A 20,447-nucleotide genomic window follows, 5' to 3' on the forward strand; every position below is an offset into this window, starting at 1 on the left:
TGCATAGTAAATTTTGTTATTTAAAACTGTTTATATATATACATAGTGTATACTAAATATAATTAATTTTGAACTTAAATTGTAAATGTCTGTAACTTTCGGTTGACGTTTATTTATTTTTAAAATATGTCTAATATATATATGTGAGGTTTTAAAATAAAAGTTGGTACATAATTTAATTAAAAAGATAATAGTTTTGATAAATATTTTTTTTACCTTTTCGAACTAAGTTTTTGTACTCCGTACATATAAATTGGAACAGAAAATAAATAATTTTCGAACCTTTTTAATCAGGTTTCAAACAGGTAATGAGTGAAATAATTGAATATGTTTAATCTAAAAATTTGGGATTTTTCTGAATTACTTTTATCCATAACTGTTTAGCAATTGACACGATATAACAACCCCTAAAGAGTGTCGGTAAGATACATACAATTATATATCACGAAAAGGTAAACTGAATACTGTTTATGTTTGTTTCTTCCATCTACTTTATATCTATTATCTACTTTATATCTATTATTATCTGTAAATTGAAAAGATGCTTTATATCTATCATCTTGTATATATATAAACATATACATATATGAAATAAACACATGCAGTCACCTCCTCTCCTCTTTCCAAACCGACACCACCAAACTCATTATGAACACTTACCATTAAACCCACTTCATCCTCATAAACCCACAACCACCTAGTACCATCTCCGCCACCTTCCACCATGGACACGCCACCCTATCACCGCCATCTTCAACCCCGGTTAACCACCATTTAAAACCCGTTTAAAATACCACCATTCAACAACTTGTAACCCATCACCGGAACCACCGGCTCATCCCCTCACGGCCACCACCAACCTTCGTTTTCTTTTTGGTTTATTGTAGTGAACCACCTTTATTTATTTTTTCTGTTTCACGAAGCAACCATCATACACAACCATAAACCACCACCACTATTCTTGTTCTTGTTATTAGTTATATTTACTCAAGAGTCAACCCAATTATCATCTTCACCATCCTCTCCTTCGTGAACAAACTCACACTCACTTGCTCGATAAAATCTTCTATTTTGGTTCGATAATAACAACAACACAATACCTCCCTTCATTATTATTATTGTTTTTTTTTCTTCTTCGGTTCAAACCATAACAGCCGCCCGTATAATATTTTTTTTTACTATTTAACTTCTGCAATAAAGATGAAGTAAGTGATTGGTGAGGTCACATACAGCAACTGCATTCCATTCCAGCCGTAATCCAATTTGCTATTAATTGGGCCGATATAATTTTCTTATTTTTTTTATTTGCAAGTGGGCTTGTGAATTAATGTTGAGACATTTACTTTGTTGGGCCGAGTCTTTTTAGTGTTGGCCTGTTATGATTCGATTTCCTGTATGCAGAAGTAATATGAGCGTATAATAATGGAGATGTATATTTAAGAACCGAAGATAAAGATGAAAACCTTGATTACTACTGCTCGCTATTTTCTAGTTCCTGTTTCTATTATTATCATTTTTTTTTTTTTAAAGAGAAGTGATGATGAGATGAACTATGATGATAATGGCTTAGGTGATGAAATGAATGAAGAAGATACATGTATGAAAAGGATGATATGATTAGGATGAATGATATGTTATACCATTGATACCCGCTACCTTTTTGTTTCTATTGTTGCTGCAAAAATCAAAAAGTGAAGGATGATGGCGACAGGATTTGGTAATATCAAATTTGGGATTAGTTAAACTATTTGGGTCGTTTATTATTTTAAGGGATACGAGAGAATGATGATTCGGTATAATGAAATGAAACCAATTGAAGAAGACAAGTGGTCGAATGAGTACTCCAAATTACCTTTGTCCTATTATTTCTTTAAAATACCGAATCCTATGAAATTCCAAACCATTTGACTGTTGGGCTTATTCTTGATAAATGGGCCGTGAAACAAAGAGTTTTGGGTTGGGCTATGTTCTATTTCTCTGGACCAAGAAACGGGTTAAATATATAGATGCTACAAAGAAAATCAGAAAGACAAAAACAGATTAGATGGTTTAAGGAGTGTTGGGTTAAACGTGAGGTCTTGAGTTCGAGCCCTGTCTGGGGCATTTTGTTTTTGGAAGAGCTTTTTAAGGTAGTATTTCATTATTATTATTATTATTATTATTTTTCATTATCATTATTATTATCATTACTATTATTAATATTACTACTAATATTACTATTATTATTACAATAAATATTTTTATATAAAATATATTTATTACATATAACATAAGTGCACTAATATTACAAACTATTATATTTTAACTATTATAACATTAATCAACTTTTATATATATATATATATATATATATATATATATATATATATATATATATATATATATATATATATATATATATATATATATATATATATTAAAAGTATTAATGAAATTATATATAAAGATATTAATCAGAATATATTGTAAACTTAGTTGATTAATATATGTGTTAATATATATACAAATGATATAGGTTCGTGAATCCGAGGTCAACCCTACACTTGTTCAATATTGTCATATGTATTTTTACTACAAAATACATTAGGTGAGTTTCATTTGCTCCCTTTTTACCCTTTACATTTTTGGGCTGAGAATACATGCGCAACTTTTATAATTGTTTTACGAAATAGACACAAGTACCTTAACTGCATTCTATGATAGAATTATCTGGGATTGGGGTTGATTATTATGACACGCATTAGTCCCCGGTTTCCGTTAGAGCGTATGAGCTCCCGAGCCGGGTGGATGATTTATTATTTATGACATTTTGGCACCGGTTGTCCTATATTTTATAAACATGTGTTCAGCCGTGGGGTGAAAGACCGGCACAGAGGTTCTATATTTTGAAGGCACATGTATTCAGCCGTGGGGTGAAAGACCGGCAAAGATGGTTACTATTATATTTTGAATCCTCACCAGGTGTTCTTCATATGAAAGATATTTTTCGTGCAGTTGGAATGGGACTTCTGCACGTTTTATAATAAATGAAATCTTGTGGTCTATTAAAATGATGAAAATGAAATGATTACTATAAACTGATGAACTCACCAACCTTTTGGTTGACACTTGAAAGCATGTTTATTCTCAGGTTTGAAAGAAATCTTCCGCTGTGCATTAGCTCATTTTAAGGATATTACTTGGAGTCATTCATGACATATTTCAAAAGACGTTGCATTCGAGTCATTGAAGTTCATTAGAGATTATTAAGTAAATGACGGATTAGGTCATTTATAGTTGGATATTATGAAATGGTATGCATACCTGTCAACTTTCGATGAAATGAAAGTTTGTCTTTTAAAAACGAATGAAATGTTTGTAAAATGTATCATTTAGAGGTCAAGTACCTCGCGATGTAATCAACTATTATGAATCGTTTATAATTAATATGGACTTCGTCCGGATGGATTAGGACGGGGCGCTTCACCTTATATCACTATTTTAAAAAAAATTCTATATAATAGTTATTACGATTACAATGGGTCGAGCCTTATTATATGTCTACTTTAGAGTGAAATGGGAAATGGGAAATGGATCAAGTACAATATCCGTTAACAGATAACTTTTTAAAAAAAAATATATGATATGGAAACGATCCTCACATACTACTTTTTGATCCATACACACCTAATTGGCTATTATACTCTTATTTATTTTTAGAATAATAATAAAAGTCAAATCCCTAGATAAATGTAGGGATATAATTGTAATTTATGAAACAAAAGTGTGTATGGATCAAAAAGTAGTGCGTGAAGATCATCTCCTTTCATTTAAGAGAAAATTCGGATGGTTTTTCAACTTAGATACATTGATTTTTCGTTATGTGAAAATTACTCAAATGAAGGATGAGTAATCAACCCACGAGTAGTCACGGTTTGGTTTTTAGTTTTCTCTAAATGTTGAATATTGAATGTAAATCTGAAAACCAAACGGAAATCAAATTCAATATTTCAAAATAGAAATTTGATACGAAGTTGATTCAGTTTCGTTTAAAACCGAAAAAATTCATAAATTAACAAAAATATTCATAAATGTCAATTTTTAACTTTGACTTTGTTTATAAAATTGGTATATATCTAAATTTTAATAAATAATAAGTTAAATTTGATTCTTGATTTAATCTATATCAAAAGCGTAAAATCAACAACCGAATTGAAATTTGTATATCGGATTGAAAATCTAATTTAAATTTGTAAACTGAACCGAAATCAAATTAAAAATTGAATTCAAATCCGATTTGATTTTTCCAATTTTTATTAGATTTAGTTTTCTAGTAAAACGGTTTAAAATAATATTGAACACTATTATACCCAACTTAATTTTTTCTTCTTTACAGTTTTGCTTAATTTATATTTATATTTTTTACATTTATATTATTATATTTAGTTTAACAGTTATTTTTATCTTTATATTAGTTTTTTATGTATTATATTTTAATTATATTAATATATATTTATATTAATTAACATTAATTAATTAATTAACATACTATCTATTATTTGTCTTATCCTCCATGAATAGTACTATTTCCATTTTTACTTTTCACAAAACTAACCTCCTAACTTCCATTAAAATACAAATTAAACCCCCTACTTTATACCTAATTCTAAATTCTAAATTATTATTTATCACATTACTAAAACCAAAAATACTGAATAATAACACACACTACGCTTTACCGACTTGCACGCTGCGCTCAAACAGTTGAACCCACATGGGCCACTACTGTGCTACAGTAATTTTTTTTAGCCCCCAACGATAAAAGAAGCAACTTTCGTAAAAAAACCAACCCTTCAATGCAACCAAAAGATGTCGAAAAATATTCTTTTTTACAAAATAGATCAACTAATTTTTTTTTTTAAAACAAAAAACCCGAACGCTAAAAGAAGCAACTTTCACAAAAGGAATAACCCTTCAATGTTAGATGTCGATAAAAATTCTTTTTTACAAAATATATCTAAGACTTTTTTTTTTTAACTCGCATTCAAAACGGAGCCCCCGGCGCGAAGCGAGGACTCCACAACTAGTTATATATTATTATTTAATATTAATGTTAATATTAAAATTATTTTTATCGGTCAGGACGTTTAAAATTAATATTAAATTAAATTAAATTAATTACTGTAGTTTTGTTTGATAAAAAAGTAGCCGGCCGTTCAAGAGTAAAAGAGGGTGGTTGGAATTTTAAACCAACCTCACTTCTTTATACCCAAACAATCGCTTTCAAACTCACACTCTTCTTATATTAAAACAACAAAGTCCACTAACAAAAAGAAAAAAAAAAATTAATAAGTATCACCCAATGACAGAAATGGTGGTTGTAGCAAGAGGAGCTGGTTGCGGCGGCGCCGGTGTATGTGGCGGCTGTGGCTCCGCCGGTGCAACAAAAATAGGTTCTTCAAATGAAGAGGAAACTCAGTTATCTTTATTGCAATTAATATTAGCAGCTTTAAAGAAAACAATGGCAGCTTGTAGTGTTGATGATCAAATTCAAGAAAGTAAAAATTTCAAGAAAATGGAAATTGGTTGGCCAACTGATGTACAACATTTAACTCATGTTACTTTTGATAGATTTCATGGTTTTTTAGGTCTTCCTGTTGAATTTCAAGTTGAAATCCCTAATAGAGTTCCAAGTGCCAGGTACTACAAATTTTTAATTTTTTTTATCTACTACTGTAGTTTTTTACTGTATTTGTTTTTATCTAGATTATTAACTTTGTCATTTACTGATTGACCATTTTTTATGTACTAAAGTTTTTATTTTATTTTTCTGTGTGCACTTAGGGATGGAAGTTGGTGTAGAGTAGGGGCTAGTTATATACTGTATATATGTTTAAGATATATATAAAAGGTTTGGAATCTAGGGTTTTAGAGTTTGTTGACTAGCAGAAATGGTGTAAAATTGTCAACCAGTAAATGACAAAGTGATACCTAATTAATGATTTTTATGCTAAGTGAAAAAGGAATCCAAAGTTTGTATTTTTAGGGTTTTAGCATCTTGATTGACTGGAAATTTGAGTAAAATGATGTTTGGGTCATTGGGTATGTTGATATGAAACTGATTATATAATTTTTGTAGGGTTTGGGTGATTACCTAGTTATGATCAATAATATTTGATTGCATAAGGTTTGATAATCAATTTAATGGGCCTAAAATATATGTTAACAAGAAAATTGGTTCAAATGGGTCTTCAATATAAAGCAGAGTCTTTTATAGAATTGTAATATACAACTTCTGGGATACTAAATTGGGTTTTCGGTATAATGCAGTTATACATAAATGAGAAATTTTTGTTGTTGAACAATGTTGTATTCTTGACATATTATATCTTGTTATGTAGTGTTAGCGTTTTTGGTGTGTCAGCAGAGTCGATGCAGTGTTCTTATGATTCAAGAGGCAACAGTGTTCCAACAATTCTGTTGCTTATGCAGAAACGATTATATGATCAAGGAGGTCTAAAGGTATATATTTATATATATTACATACGCAAAGTATAGCATTTTTAGTAATTAGATAGTGCCTGTGGACATGTTAACTTGTTACAGTGACCCATTTAGATCCACCTAAAGGTAGTTTCCTTTATATCCATTATGAAATGTTTTCTTAATATGGAAAAGTATCATTTTTTAGTTGAAAGCTAGAGGTGGCAAGATAGGCGGGTCGGGTATTGGGTCAAACTGACCAGTCAGTTTTACTTACTTTTTTGTCCGTAGATAGTAGACGTACAGAAGCAATTTATCACGAAAATCATCTAAATTTTAGGTAAACATGTAATAAGGAGGTTGTATTGAATAACAATAGACTTTGGGCTATTTTTAACCTTTTTTGACCCGTTCCTCCATTATGCTAATTTTTTTGTTGGACCTATTTGGGTCAAAACTATTGTTTTTAACCTTTTTGTCATCGTGTAAAAAGTGGAAATAACAAAAAATATGTAAAGTAAATCACAATTCAGATTTCTTTCATGTAGATAGTACTCCCTCCGTCCCTAAATTATTGTCCAGTATTCCATTTTGGGATGTCCCAAATTAATTGTCTACTTCCATAAATAGAAAGGAAAGGAGATATTTCATTGGTGGATATGGAGAGAGAAGATATTTCATTGGTGGAGAAATAAAGTTAGTGGGATTTCCTAAAACTGTGTGTTTTTTGTCTGGGGACAATTAATCTGGGACGGAGGGAGTAGTATATAAGATAGTATATAATGTTATTATTGGGGTTTATATATTCTTTGTTTATCTGCTATTATCAAGACTTAATAACAATAGTTTTTAGGCTGAAGGAATATTCCGTATAAACCCCGAGAACAGTCACGAGGAGCATGTGCGGGACCAGCTAAACAGAGGCATGGTTCCCGAAGACATCGAGGTTCATTGTCTTGCAGGCTTAATTAAAGCTTGGTTTAGGGAGCTGCCATGTGGCGTACTTGACGGGCTTTCGCCCGATGAAGTTCTAGAGTGTAACACTGAAGAAGAACGGGTCAAGCTTGTGAAACAGCTCGGGCCCACTGAAACTGCATTGCTTAATTGGGCTATCGATCTTATGTCTGATGTTGCTGAACAAGAAGAATCTAATAAAATGAATGCTAGAAATATCGCCATGGTTTTCGCCCCCAATATGACTCAGGTAAATACTTTTGATCTTTGTGTGATGTTTTTGGGCTATGAAAAAATGGGCGGGTTGGGTCAGGATGGGTTGAATAATCAATTTTTAATTTTGTCAGTTTTGTTGAGTTGCATTAATGGCTAGTATCTTGAATATGAGTACAAAAAGTGTATTAAAATAATGTAATGGTCCATATTTACAGTAAAAATAAATTGGGAGGTTTTAACAAGTATATAGATATATGCTTTGTAGTTTTGACAACTTTTCAATGGGTTGGCCCACTTCGCCTGTTCAATTTTTGGCTAAGTTTTAACTGTACCCATCTTACTAGTTATGGATCAAATATTTGAATCAAGTATTACCCATATTGACCCTTCTGATCCATTGCTGCTACTTTGTTTTTTGCATACATGAACAGGAACTAAATTTGACATTCAAGGTCAAAATGTTACGGAGTATTATTTTTGCGTCAAATTGATATAAGCCTTTAAACTTTAAGGTAAAATATTGTTAGTTACATTGAACCTTTTTGAGAAAATGGTTGGCAATAAATAATAAATAATGGAGCTGTTTTCTTAGGTTGTTGTAGTAGTTGCCCTAATGATTAAAGATAAGTTGGAGCAGTTTTTAGGAAAAAAATAAGTATTTTAGCATATCACTTTTTGGAATTTATGCAACAAACACTAATATGGTTGCACATTGTTAATCTTTAAGTACATGTATTAGGAGTGTTTGAATGTGTGTTTTCTAAACAATTATTAAACAATTTATGACAATTTTGTTTATGCGTTCTGTTTTTTGGTTAGATGTCGGATCCATTGACAGCTCTAATGCACGCGGTACAAGTGATGAACTTACTTAAGTCCTTAATCACAAAAACACTTAGAGAACGCGAAGAAAAGACTACCTTGACCGGAGATTTGTCGCCCACGTGGGGTCCACTCACAGATGACAATTTCAGCCGTCACGAAGAGATGCAAACTAGCTGTGAACTAAGACGGCAAGTATCATCGGAAGATGAAGAAGTAGACGAGCATCAACAATGTAGTGATGTCGAATCGTTAAGCAAGATGGAAGAAAGTTACTTGGAACAAATTAAAGAAAACAAAAAGGCGAAAGATGGTTTTAAGAAAGAACTTGAGGATTTGGTAACTGAACATATTAGTCCGAATAACAGATTCAATTCTAATCTGTAATTGATGTTAACTCTTGATTGTTGTATGTGAAGTAAGTATTTATCATCTTTTTTTCAACTATGTTAACTCTAATCATGTTTGCTTCATGTGAAGTCTTTTCTAACCCATAATAATCTTTAGATAAGTTCCTGATATATATGTACTATGTGCTGCACGAGTTGTACTCTACACAAGCTGCAAACTTGCATAAATTTTCTATAAATTTAGATTAACAATAACTTGATAAAGATAATGTTAGTGATCAGTGTAAGAGCATGAGGACGTGATGGTCGGATTCGGTGTCTAATATATATAAAGTTTGTTTCTTTTTGAAGTAACTTTAACCGCAGACGTATACCTGGTACAATTATTAGCGAACTGCAAAACAAAAAACACATGAACATGTAAAACTAACTACATATCATGTCTTTCTCAATAAACCAAACAAATTTTAAAAAGGTAAAGCCTTTTACAAGCTCTTTTCGATGTTCATACAAAACTAATCTAACGACTTAAGGACACAAGTCAACGATTAGCTGAACGAGCCTCCATAGTTTATACCCGCTACAATCTTTAAAGCCTAACTGCATGCAGACCATATATAGCACAAATTAATACTCTCAAACCCATATAAACAATAAACAGGAAAATAAGTAACAAGAGATTGAGCAACCAACGTACCTTAAAATGAAGAACCTTATTTTCGACCTCTAAAATTTCTAGTATTAACATCATCATGGAGTCCAATAACCTGTCAGGATTCTCGACACCATCTCGCCATTTCCTACTTATAATAAAATAAAAAAATAAAAAATAAAACCCTCTAAATAGGGATTACTACTTTACAAGGAAAAAAAAGGCCATCTTCTTGACTACTCGGGTCTAACTGGCATAAACCAACCTGCAAACATATAAACCTGACTGCATGTTAACAAACAGAATATTATTTCGACTCTAACTAGACAATACTGTTTATGGCTTTTACGCAACAAAAAATTTCAACTGGTTATTACAAAAATTGCATAAAAGCATGGTTGCAAACGGCGGTTGCGGCGGTTTGGTGACCAGCCCATCTCAATTCGAAAATAACGTTTAATAAGTTGGTAGAAATCAAGAAAAGTTGGGTCAAAGTCAGTCAAAAGTTGACTTTTTGTCTGGCCTTGTTCAAGTGTAAACGAAAATCCAAAGCCCATTTAAAAATTAGCTATAATTATAGAAAAAATTTTGAAAACCATATTATTTAAAATACCACCACATCATTTTATTTGTAGATCAATTATATTTAAAAGTTAAGGTTGGTCAACGTCCGTCTCGACCTCAAGCTCCTGACCGGCTTTAATGATTTTAGTAGGTGATCATAATCATAATTAAAGATATTGTTCCTGGAAAAAAAATAGAGTTTTGTGTACCTCTGGATCATGAATTGGAGTCAAAGCATGACGAGAGGTTGACTTTCGCATGGTTTGGAATCAGTTTGACTTGCAACAATATGGTCAACATGCAACCTTGATTCACATACCTCAAACGCCTTCAAACAGACTTGAGAATCGTCACCATTGACATCATGCATATCAGTCTCAACTACACTAGGTTGCAGATTTAAGTCAAATGTGTTTTTCGGAAGCAATTCTGAAGTCAACTCAGATGGTTTGACTTTGACACCGTCAATTTCAACATCCAACTTCAATGCTGGTAATCGGTGATTCACACAAGTCTCAGGATCTGTTAACGATTCGAAGTCAACAGATGATTGACCACCATCTGTATCACATGGAACAAGATTTACTGGATAATTCAAGTCGCATAGGCTGATGTCAGCATGACAATCAATTGAATTATCATTTTTTTGATCCGTGACAATCACATTAGGTTCTTCTGTTAATTCATCTTTAATAGTATCTTCACCAAAATTAGATTCTTCGATTTGTTCAGTTGCATCTTTCTCAAAACTCTCGTTATTCGGCTCGATAGTATCTTCAGCAATTACGTCATCAGAAGTTACAGAAATTAAACCTGATTCAAAACATAAATTTGTTGAATTTCTGGTAGCATGGAAAATTATACTCATTTATGTACAAAGTTGACTACTTTTTGTGCAAATCACCTTTATTGACAAAAAAGATCCCATTTTTATAAAAAATAAACTGAAGAGTACACACTTGGGTACACATTGAGAAATATTATACAACTTGAGTCACTTGACCCGTTCGAGAAATGAACACAACCTGAACCCATTTTGGATCATAAAGTTGAGTACTTTTTGTGCATTTCACCTTTATTAACAAAAAAGATCCCAGATTTACAATAAAGAAAATTGTAAACACTGGGAAAATATTATACCACTTGACCCGTTTGAGAAAAAAAAAACAACTTGAACCCATTCATAAGTAACTGGATCATAATTATAAGTACCTGCAGATGGGATAGAATTGATATCAGCAGACTGATTCTGAACAAGCGGTTTTGTAAGCATATCGATGCCAGGAAACACCATCATGCTCATGCTTTTCATTGCTTGCTTCTTTAAATCGTCGAGGAACATAAAACCGAACACTTTGGTCCACGTTTGCAGAAGTTCGGGAATTGCAGGTATGATGAGATCTTCGACGCCAACAGAAGAAAGTGTCTGAAAAAGGTTCAATTCAAGAGTATGTTCGTAAACTTTTTTACTGTTTTTTCAAAAAAAAAAATATATATATATATGGAGTTTGGTTCAAGTATTAAGAGATGTGAAACATACGGATTCAATTGCATCGAGAAGCCGACGGCACATCCCTTGTCGTCTATACATGTGACGAGTACCAATAAAAGGCATTTCTGCTAACCGGGACCCATGTATCCTGTCACGAGTAATATCAAAATTGTGCTGTTTTATTTTAGTTAACTCCTTAGATTAAACCAAGATATAAAAAAGGAAGTTTGAGATAGTAACCGTATGGTTGCTGCTGTTATCAATTCATCACCCTTTTCTAAAACCGCTGTTAAAAACCCAGCGTAATCTAACCGCTTGAAGTTCGAGCTGACAAAAAGTGTAGGGGTAAAAGATTATCAGCTTGTTTACTGAAGAAAAAAAAAAGGTAGTGATAAAATAGATTAGACTTACCCGCAACTGTATACAACATTGCGAATCACATTGGTTCCACTTCTCCCATCAATGATGGGTACAAAACATTCATCCATCACCGAAAACGCAACAGCCAATTTGGAATTATGTTCAACTTTCAATTGATTGGAACGAACCGTAAAATCTTGGCCAACATCGGAACGTTGAAGTAATGTCCACGAAAATCCGCCTTCAAGTTCATGTTTAACGCCAAGATATGTTTGCAGTCGCTCGTAGATCTATTAAAGAATTTTTAGAAATTACTAGTGGAATTTAAGGTAATAAAGGTTCTCATCCAATCAAGTCTAGCTATTATCGAGATCGAGCTTTTCAAGCCTCGAGTAATACGCATGTATGTATATAAATATATGTTTATATGTATTTTGAAATTTGCAGTACTATTACTATTACTATTACTATTATAATTGAATAAGATAAGATTGTTGGTCTTTTTAACAAGGTTTTTGAATTGTGGTCATTTCATACACTAGTCTTTTAAAGAACTTTTTAATTGAATTTAATTAATACATATAATATTAGAAATGAGTTTGAATATCGGAAACTAATTTCATAAAAATATTTTAGCTTTTAAACAGGGCTCGCGGATAGCATACCTCATGGCATTTCCTTCCGCAAAAAGTTAGTCGGTCGGAATTTACGTTTACAACTTCAACTTCTTGTACGCATAATTGGTGAACTGTCACAATCAAACCCTTATTAGCAGTATTGACTGAATGACAAAGTTAATTATAAAAAAATATAAAAAGGACACATTTTTAAATAACGATATATATATATATTGATCACATACATTTCTCCTCGCACGAATAGCATGAAAGCATTTCTGAGGTAATTGTGTCATGAGAACCGTCCACTTGCGACGTAGTAAGAGAAACGACTCCACAGAATTTGCACGAACAGTAGATGCAGTTCCAGTCCCCCGAAGGAAAGTTCTACGATACACACAAACAACTTGAGTTATCGAGCCAATTTATTTTTGTAACTTCCATTTTTCCAAAACATAACATTTGTGCATACATATTTTTCTAGATATATACATATATAACAATGCGCTACAACAATATCTTGTGTTCTGAAAAAAATCCCAATATACATTGATATCTAAACTTCCAGTTTTTTTTATCTTGGCTTTATAGAGATGAAAGGATGTCACTAGAGATAAAAATTAATAAAGTGACATAATATTTTCACAAAAAAAACTCTTTAAATATGTAAGCAATTCCAAACCCCCCAACCCCACCCCCCCCCCCAAAACTGAAGAACACAATGTAAACTTCCAAAACAGAGTAATCGTAAAATAAAATAATGGGAGGGCTTCATTTAATACATTGAACACATAATAGCATCAACAAGAGGTGGCAACTTTAACCCATTTATATAAAAATGGGTCAAACTAACCAAAACATTAGCCATAAAAGCAAACATGTCAAATTTCACCTAACTTGTATTCAATTGCTTACAATGCCCTAGATCATCTCAATTTTAAAGATATAACTGCAGTTTTTTAATAATATTATAAATCCCAAATCAAATTCAGCACATGATATATAAAATTACCTTATACACAGACAAAAATTGCAAGTGAGATGCCCCTAACCGCACCCAAAAGTTACTTATTTTGACCAGAACCCATTTTGACACCTCTAAATAGGTACTAACAAGTTAGAAATTAACTGGAAAAAAATCACAAAACCACACTTACTTCTATACCAAGGCAGCTTTGATGAAACGTCGAAGGACAGCTGTCACAACAAATCAAGTTCCCCCCGTCTCCACAAATATTGCAAGTATCATCATTCGAATCATCATCGTCTTTAACATCAATAACATTAAACTTAACGATATTTAACTCCTCTTCTTTTTTCCATGAATCCACTAAACAATTACTTAAACATAAACCAGACTCCAAAAACAAATCATCATAACACCAACTTGTTTTCCCTCCACAATGACCGACAAATTCCGATATTCCCATAACTTCATTACAACAACCACAACGAACCCCATCTTCAGTAACCGTACCTTCAAACGAGTTTTTTTGCCTACGTGTTTTCCCATATTGCACCTTACATCCAACCAAAATAACCCCTGAATCAATCATCCATGTTAAAAGAGTCCGCTTCTTTTTCGTCACAAAAAAAGCATCTTTATTGTCTTTTAAACCCGACCCACGAGCTAAAGGTCGCACCTTTCTGCTGTTTGTGACCTTATCACCTCGTTTCCTTCTCGACCCACTTTTATTTTGCTTACCGAGTTTCGTCTTTTTGTGCTTTTTCTTCTTCTTCTTATAACCTCGTTCTTTATCAACGTATCTAAAAAGCATACTAATTTCCTCCTCGGGTATCGGTGAATACGCAGCGATTTCATTATTATCGGCTTCACCTTTTTCAATCTTCTTTTTAAGCATCGCGTACGCTCTCGTTATAGAATAGTGCGATCTTTTCCCACTCGGTTCGATATAAACCGAATCTTTGTACTGTTTTTCTTGACGTTGTCGGAGATCGATTACCCAACCAGATTTCAAAAGCATATCAGATATTTTATCCCTTATTAACTGTTTATATTTTCCTCTTTCCAAATACTCAACAACGCCATTTTCTTCATGTTTTACAACTTTTAGATATGTGGGCCCCTTCTTAACTGCCTTGCGCTTCATCGTTCTCGTTCTAGTCACGTGTTTCGCTAACGTTCGTGCCTCCACCTTGGGCACATTTCCATAACGGTTACGTTTCTTGAACATCGTTTTTTTTAATCGTTTCATTTGATCTCCTTTCAACACCACTTCGTTCATTAGTACTTTTCGTGGTCTTCCACGAGGTCTCTTGGGTCCCACATGAATCTCATGTGGGACCAGTTTACGAGGTCTTCCTCTACGTTCTAGTTTCTTCTTAGGTTGTTGGGTCAAGATTCCATCTTTACATTCCGTAACTTCAAACGGCACCTTTCGAGGTCTTCCTCTACGTTCTAATTTCTTCTTAGGTTGTTGGGTCAAGATTCCATCTTTATATTCCGCAACTTCAACCGGCACCTTTCGAGGTCTTCCTCTACGTTCTATTTTCTTCTTAAGTTGTCGGGTCAAGATTCCATCTTTATTTTGCGTAACTTCAACCGGCACCTTTCGAGGTCTTCCACGTCGTTCTAGTTTCTTCTTCGGTCTTAAATTTTTATCTTCCATTTCACTCCACACCTTACGCGGCCTTGCACAACGTTTTAACGTCCTACTTAATCCACCGTCAACCGCCATGTCATCACCACTGACGGGGTCAACCGCCATGTCATCACAATTTACAGGAATCATACTCCTTGAACGCAACACCCTCGCGCGTACACGAACCTCATCTTTATCAACTTCCTCCATTTTAACTCTAACATTTCGTTTACCTTCTAAACCCTCCACATTTTTCCTTTTTCTCGGCTTATTAAGTTTCAATGGTGTAACTGTACATTCATTATCACCATTTACACTAGAAACAGAGTCTCTCTTTCGTTTACGTTTACCCAAAACATCGCCATTTTCGGGATTAATGACAATTATTGTATCATCAGCAAATGTGTCAGCTTCTATATTATCAAACCCATTTTCACAGTCTACATTTGGTGATATCACTTCATCATTAATAACGGGCCTCGTTTCAATCGAATTTTTAGACACTGATTTGTTTCCCTCTTCAGCCGGGACCCGCTCCACATTTTCCTCCTCAATCTCAGCCATTAAACATATAACAACCGAATCCCGCTCCACACTTTCCTCCTCGACCTCCTCGATCTCAGGTTTTAAACCTAAAACAACCGAATTTTTAATCGGACCCGACACCTCAGACCCCAACAACAACCTTTCATCATTAGAATTGGGTATTTTTTTCATACCCATTTCAAGATTTCTAGCACGATTATCGTCACATACCCCAATCTCAGCTCCCTTTTTACCAAAATGTGATTTATCAGACCTCAAAGTTAACCTCCTTTCATTCAAACAATCTTGATTCTCGGGTCCTAAATCAATTATGGGTATCCACCTTTCCAAAACCCTACTTGATCTCAATTTCATTCTGACAAAAGAAAACAAAAACCAAACAATAATCAACACCCATTTCTATAACCTAAAAAATACCTCAAAATTCATGATCAAGTAAACACAAATAATGTAAAATTCTAAAAAGGTGCGAACTTTAGGGTTACTTGATCATCATGAAACACCAATGCAGTTTTTAATCAGAAAAATTGAACCAAAATTGATACTATATCAACCAAAATCTGTCACATTTAAACCATCAATAATCCCTAAAAGATTAAAAGCAAAATTGTGATTGAAAAAAATTCTAAGTAACAGCAAAATTGGAATTAAAACAGTTGAATTGATAAAATTGGTACCTGATAAACGGATCAATTCGCTTGATTTTACTATGAATTCATGGCCGGTAGCTTTGGTGCGACAAAGAAAGAGGGTGGAATTGGTGTTTGTGTTTTCAGTGTTTGTGTGTGTTTTTTGTTTTGTTTATTTGGGTTTTTTTGGTATTTGATATTTGCCCCATTTTCTGTTGTGTGTAACATCAGCAAGAATAGTAAGTGAATCTTGTTAGTTTCAAGATTTTTTTCTCACATTTTTGCATCCGGTTCTCGTGAAGTTGTATTTTTTTATTAACTAGTTGTGGGGCTCCGTTTTGAATGCGAGTTAAAAAAAGTCTTGATCTATTTTGTAAAAAAGAATTTTTTTCGACATCTAACATTGAAGGGTTGTTCCTTTTGTGAAAGTTGTTTCTTTTAGCGTTCGGATTTTATTTATTTTTAAAAAAGTTAGTTGATCTATTTTGTAAAAAAGAATATTTTTAGACATCTTTTGGTAGCATTGAAGGGTTGTTCCTTTTACGAAAGTTGCGTCTTTTATCGTTGGAGAAAAAAATTAGCACAGTAGTGGCCTATGTGAGTCCTACTGTTTGAGCGCAGTGTACAAGTCAGTAAAGCGTGGTGGGTGTTATTATTTAGTATTTTTTGTATTAGTGATGAGATTAATAATAATTACCTTACCAATATAACTATTAGACAAAGTCTTATGAATAGTATTATTCGCTTTCCAATTTTCACAAACTTAACCCCTCCACTTTTATTAAAATACAAATCGAACCCCCACTTTATACTATTCGTTTTTTCAATTTTCACAAACTTAACCCCTTTACTTTTATTAAAATACAAATTGAACCCCACAAACTTAACCCCTTTACTTTTATTAAAATACAAATCGAACCCCACAAACTTAAACCCTTTACTTTTATTAAAATACAAATCGAACCCCCACTTTATACATATATTCGATTTGTATTTTAATAAAAGTAAAGGGGTTAAATTTGTGGGGTTCGATTTGTATTTTAATAAAAGTAAATGGGTTAAGTTTGTGGGGTTCGATTTGTATTTTAATAAAAGTAAAGGGGTTAAGTTTGTGAAAATTGAAAAAACGAATAGTATAAAGTGGTGGTTCGATTTGTACTTTAATAAAAGTGGAGGGGTTAAGTTTGTGAAAATTGGAAAGCGAATAGTACTATTCATAAGACTTTGTCTAATAGTTATATTGGTAAGGTAATGTTAATGTGCATGTTAATTTATTTATGAAGAAAACTTAAAATTAAGCAGCTTTTTGGATTATAGTTTGGATGTTTAAGTCGCTATATTCATAGGACTGTCTGAATAAATTGATAATTCTCTTTACCTGCAAGATGAGTGTTAAACTGTTATATGTTGATTTAAGACACATGTTTATGAAGGGTTTAATTAGTTGTGAAGTCAAAACTGAAGTTTTGTATGTAAAATGTGGAAAAGGGGGGAAATTTATGAAAGAAAACGGAAATTGATCATGTTATATGTGAAAATCAGATTTATGAGCCGTGCAATTCTATAAAATAGTATTTGAAAAATGTTAGTATTGATACGGATTAACTTAATGATACAATTACAATGAAAAATCCCTTCATTATTGATAGTATTTATATTGAAACAAAATGTTTTATAAACATATGTATCGTAAATTCTATTGAATGAATACAATTACAATGAAACAATTAATTGTTTATAGTCATTGTTACAAGGTTTCATATAATTGTTAAATTACACTTGAAAATCAATATATATAGTGGTAGGATCAATCGGAACTAACCAATTGGAGGGAATCGGGGGTAAGCAATTTTTTTTTTCGTTTTTTGAAAAAACTTTGTTCACGAACATTATAGATTTGATGAAAATATGAACATTTAAAAAAGACACTTTGCGATAAATGTTTTTATTTTGGCGGAAAACACTCGAAGAAATAATATATAACAATTATCGTGTTTTTCGAGCGTATTTTGAGGGTTTAGAAATTAGGGTTTAGGGTTTAGATTTAACATTTAGATTGAGTTTTTTAACACGAACGATTTAGGGTTTTGGGTATCCCCTTTACCCAACGACACGGCCAAGTAAACCACCCCCCCCCCCCCTTCTTTTACACCCCCCCCCCCCCCCCAAAACGATATGGGAAAGGTGCCATAGGTAGATACTTCATGACAGAGATGAAATTGTGTTTTTAATATGTAGCCAACGGGGGTCAAACTCCTAACCTCCCCTAAAGGAGGCAGTCCACCAAACGTTGGACCACATCACAACTTCTATTCATCTTTCTTTGCCATTACGATTTAATGGTATCCCTTATAGGCGTCTAGAAAGCATTTTATCTTGAAACTAGCCAGCGACTCCACTTTTCAATCGATTTCCGGCAAGGGATAATTATATTTTGGGCACGCCTCGTTAATGTCGTTGAAGTCCACACACATTCTCCAGGACCCGTATGCTTTTTTGATCATGACAGGGTTGGCTATCTGTAGTGACCCGAACTTTTCCATGTTTATATATATTAATTGAGATTGATATTTACATGATTAAATGTTTCCAACATGTTAAGCAATCAAACTTGTTAAGACTTGATTAATTGAAATATGTTTCATATAGACAATTGACCACCCAAGTTGACCGGCGATTCACGAACGTTAAAACTTGTAAAAACGACATGACGATATATATATATGGATATACATATGGTTAACATGAGATTATGATAAGTAAGTATCTCCATAAGTATATTAACAATGAGTTATATACATATAAACAAGACTACTAACTTAAGGATTTCGAAACGAGACATATATGTAACGATTATCGTTGTAACGACATTTAAATGTATATATATCATATTAAGATATATTAATATATCATAATATCATGATAATATAATAATTTAACATCTCAATAGATATAATAAACAATGGGTTAACAACATTAATTGAGATCGTTAACTTAAAGGTTTCAAAACAACACTTACATGTAACGACTAACGATGACTTAACGACTCAGTTAAAATGTATATACATGTAGTGTATTTAGATGTATTAAAATACTTTTGGAAGACTTCAAGACATATATCAAAACACTCATACTTAACGAAAATGGTTACAGTTACTTTCCCATTCTTTTCTTTCATCAAGAATTCTAGTCGTATTCTTACCCGTATTATACACAGCTTCAAAACGTACTTACTATGGGTATATACCAATAGGAACTAGCATGGGATTCCACTCTTGATTATGTCATGTATGACTAATCAATTTTAACTTCTACCATGAGCTAGTCAACTAACTAGAACTCCTTTTAACCCCACTCACCACTCACCAATTACCACTCATCATTCATTCCATTTCACTTCCAATTCTCTTTCTAATTCTCTCTCAACACACACACACACTATTATGAATGTATTTTTACAGTAGTTAATCATCATCTTCATCAAAAATCACTTCAAGAATCAAGCTATAATCATCATAGGAAGAACATTTCAAGAACACTTCAAAAATCCCTTCAAGTTTACTAATTTACTTTCAAGCTTTCTAATCCATTCCAAGTAATCATCTAAGATCAAGAAACCTTTGTTATATACAGTAGGTTATCTTTCTTATTCAAGGTAATATTCATATTCAAACTTTGATTCAATTTCTATAACTATAAACTATCTTAATTCGAGTAAAAATCTTACTTGAACTTGTTTTTGTGTCATGATCCTACTTCAAGAACTTTCAAGCCATCCAAGATTCTTTGAAGCTAGATCATTTCTTGTCACTTCCAGTAGGTTTACCTACTAAACTTGAGGTAGTAATGATGTTCATAACATCATTCGATTCATATATATAAAACTATCTTATTCGAAGGTTTAAACTCGTAATCACTAGAACATAGTTTAGTTAATTCTAAACTTGTTCGCAAACAAAAGTTAATCCTTCTAACTTGACTTTTAAAATTAACTAAACACATTTTCTATATCTATACGATATGCTAACTTAATGATTTAAAACCTGGAAACACGAAAAACACCGTAAAACCGGATTTACGCCGTCGTAGTAACACCGCGGGCTGTTTTGGGTTAGTTAATTAAAAACTATGATAAACTTTGATTTAAAAGCTGTTATTCTGAGAAAATGATTTTTATTAT

The 20,447-nt window shown here is 32.7% G+C and overlaps 2 protein-coding genes across 7 annotated transcripts; one reads left to right on the forward strand and one right to left on the reverse strand.

Moving 5' to 3' along the window:
- The first annotated feature begins 5,332 nt into the window (after positions 1-5,332).
- Positions 5,333-8,890, forward strand: LOC139872657 (rho GTPase-activating protein 2-like). Of its 2 annotated transcripts, none has more exons than XM_071860578.1 (4): positions 5,333-5,679; positions 6,381-6,501; positions 7,316-7,666; positions 8,452-8,890. In XM_071860578.1, the coding sequence occupies exons 1-4, from the start codon at positions 5,342-5,344 to the stop codon at positions 8,839-8,841; spliced, it is 1,200 nt and encodes a 399-aa protein (XP_071716679.1). In that variant the 5' UTR covers positions 5,333-5,341; the 3' UTR covers positions 8,842-8,890. The 2 variants fall into 2 exon arrangements, with proteins under 2 accessions (XP_071716679.1, XP_071716680.1); XM_071860579.1 differs by having other exon boundaries at positions 6,387-6,501.
- A 333-nt stretch (positions 8,891-9,223) lies between these two features.
- On the reverse strand, positions 9,224-16,410 carry LOC139871589 (uncharacterized). Of its 5 annotated transcripts, none has more exons than XM_071859297.1 (11): positions 16,316-16,410; positions 13,647-15,993; positions 12,735-12,876; positions 12,538-12,620; positions 11,924-12,162; positions 11,753-11,839; positions 11,561-11,660; positions 11,233-11,446; positions 10,230-10,833; positions 9,502-9,604; positions 9,224-9,404 (listed from the first exon to the last, which is right to left on the reverse strand). In XM_071859297.1, exons 2-9 carry the CDS (start codon positions 15,990-15,992, stop codon positions 10,250-10,252), a joined length of 3,795 nt encoding a protein of 1,264 aa, XP_071715398.1. In that variant the 5' UTR covers position 15,993; positions 16,316-16,410; the 3' UTR covers positions 9,224-9,404; positions 9,502-9,604; positions 10,230-10,249. The 5 variants fall into 5 exon arrangements, with proteins under 5 accessions (XP_071715398.1, XP_071715396.1, XP_071715394.1 ...); XM_071859295.1 differs by having other exon boundaries at positions 9,224-9,400; positions 9,502-9,721; XM_071859293.1 differs by having other exon boundaries at positions 9,502-9,721.
- Positions 16,411-20,447: the final 4,037 nt, after the last annotated feature.

The sequence above is a fragment of the Rutidosis leptorrhynchoides genome, chromosome 10, assembly GCF_046630445.1.
Source record: "Rutidosis leptorrhynchoides isolate AG116_Rl617_1_P2 chromosome 10, CSIRO_AGI_Rlap_v1, whole genome shotgun sequence".
NCBI classification, from domain to species: Eukaryota; Viridiplantae; Streptophyta; class Magnoliopsida; order Asterales; family Asteraceae; genus Rutidosis; species Rutidosis leptorrhynchoides.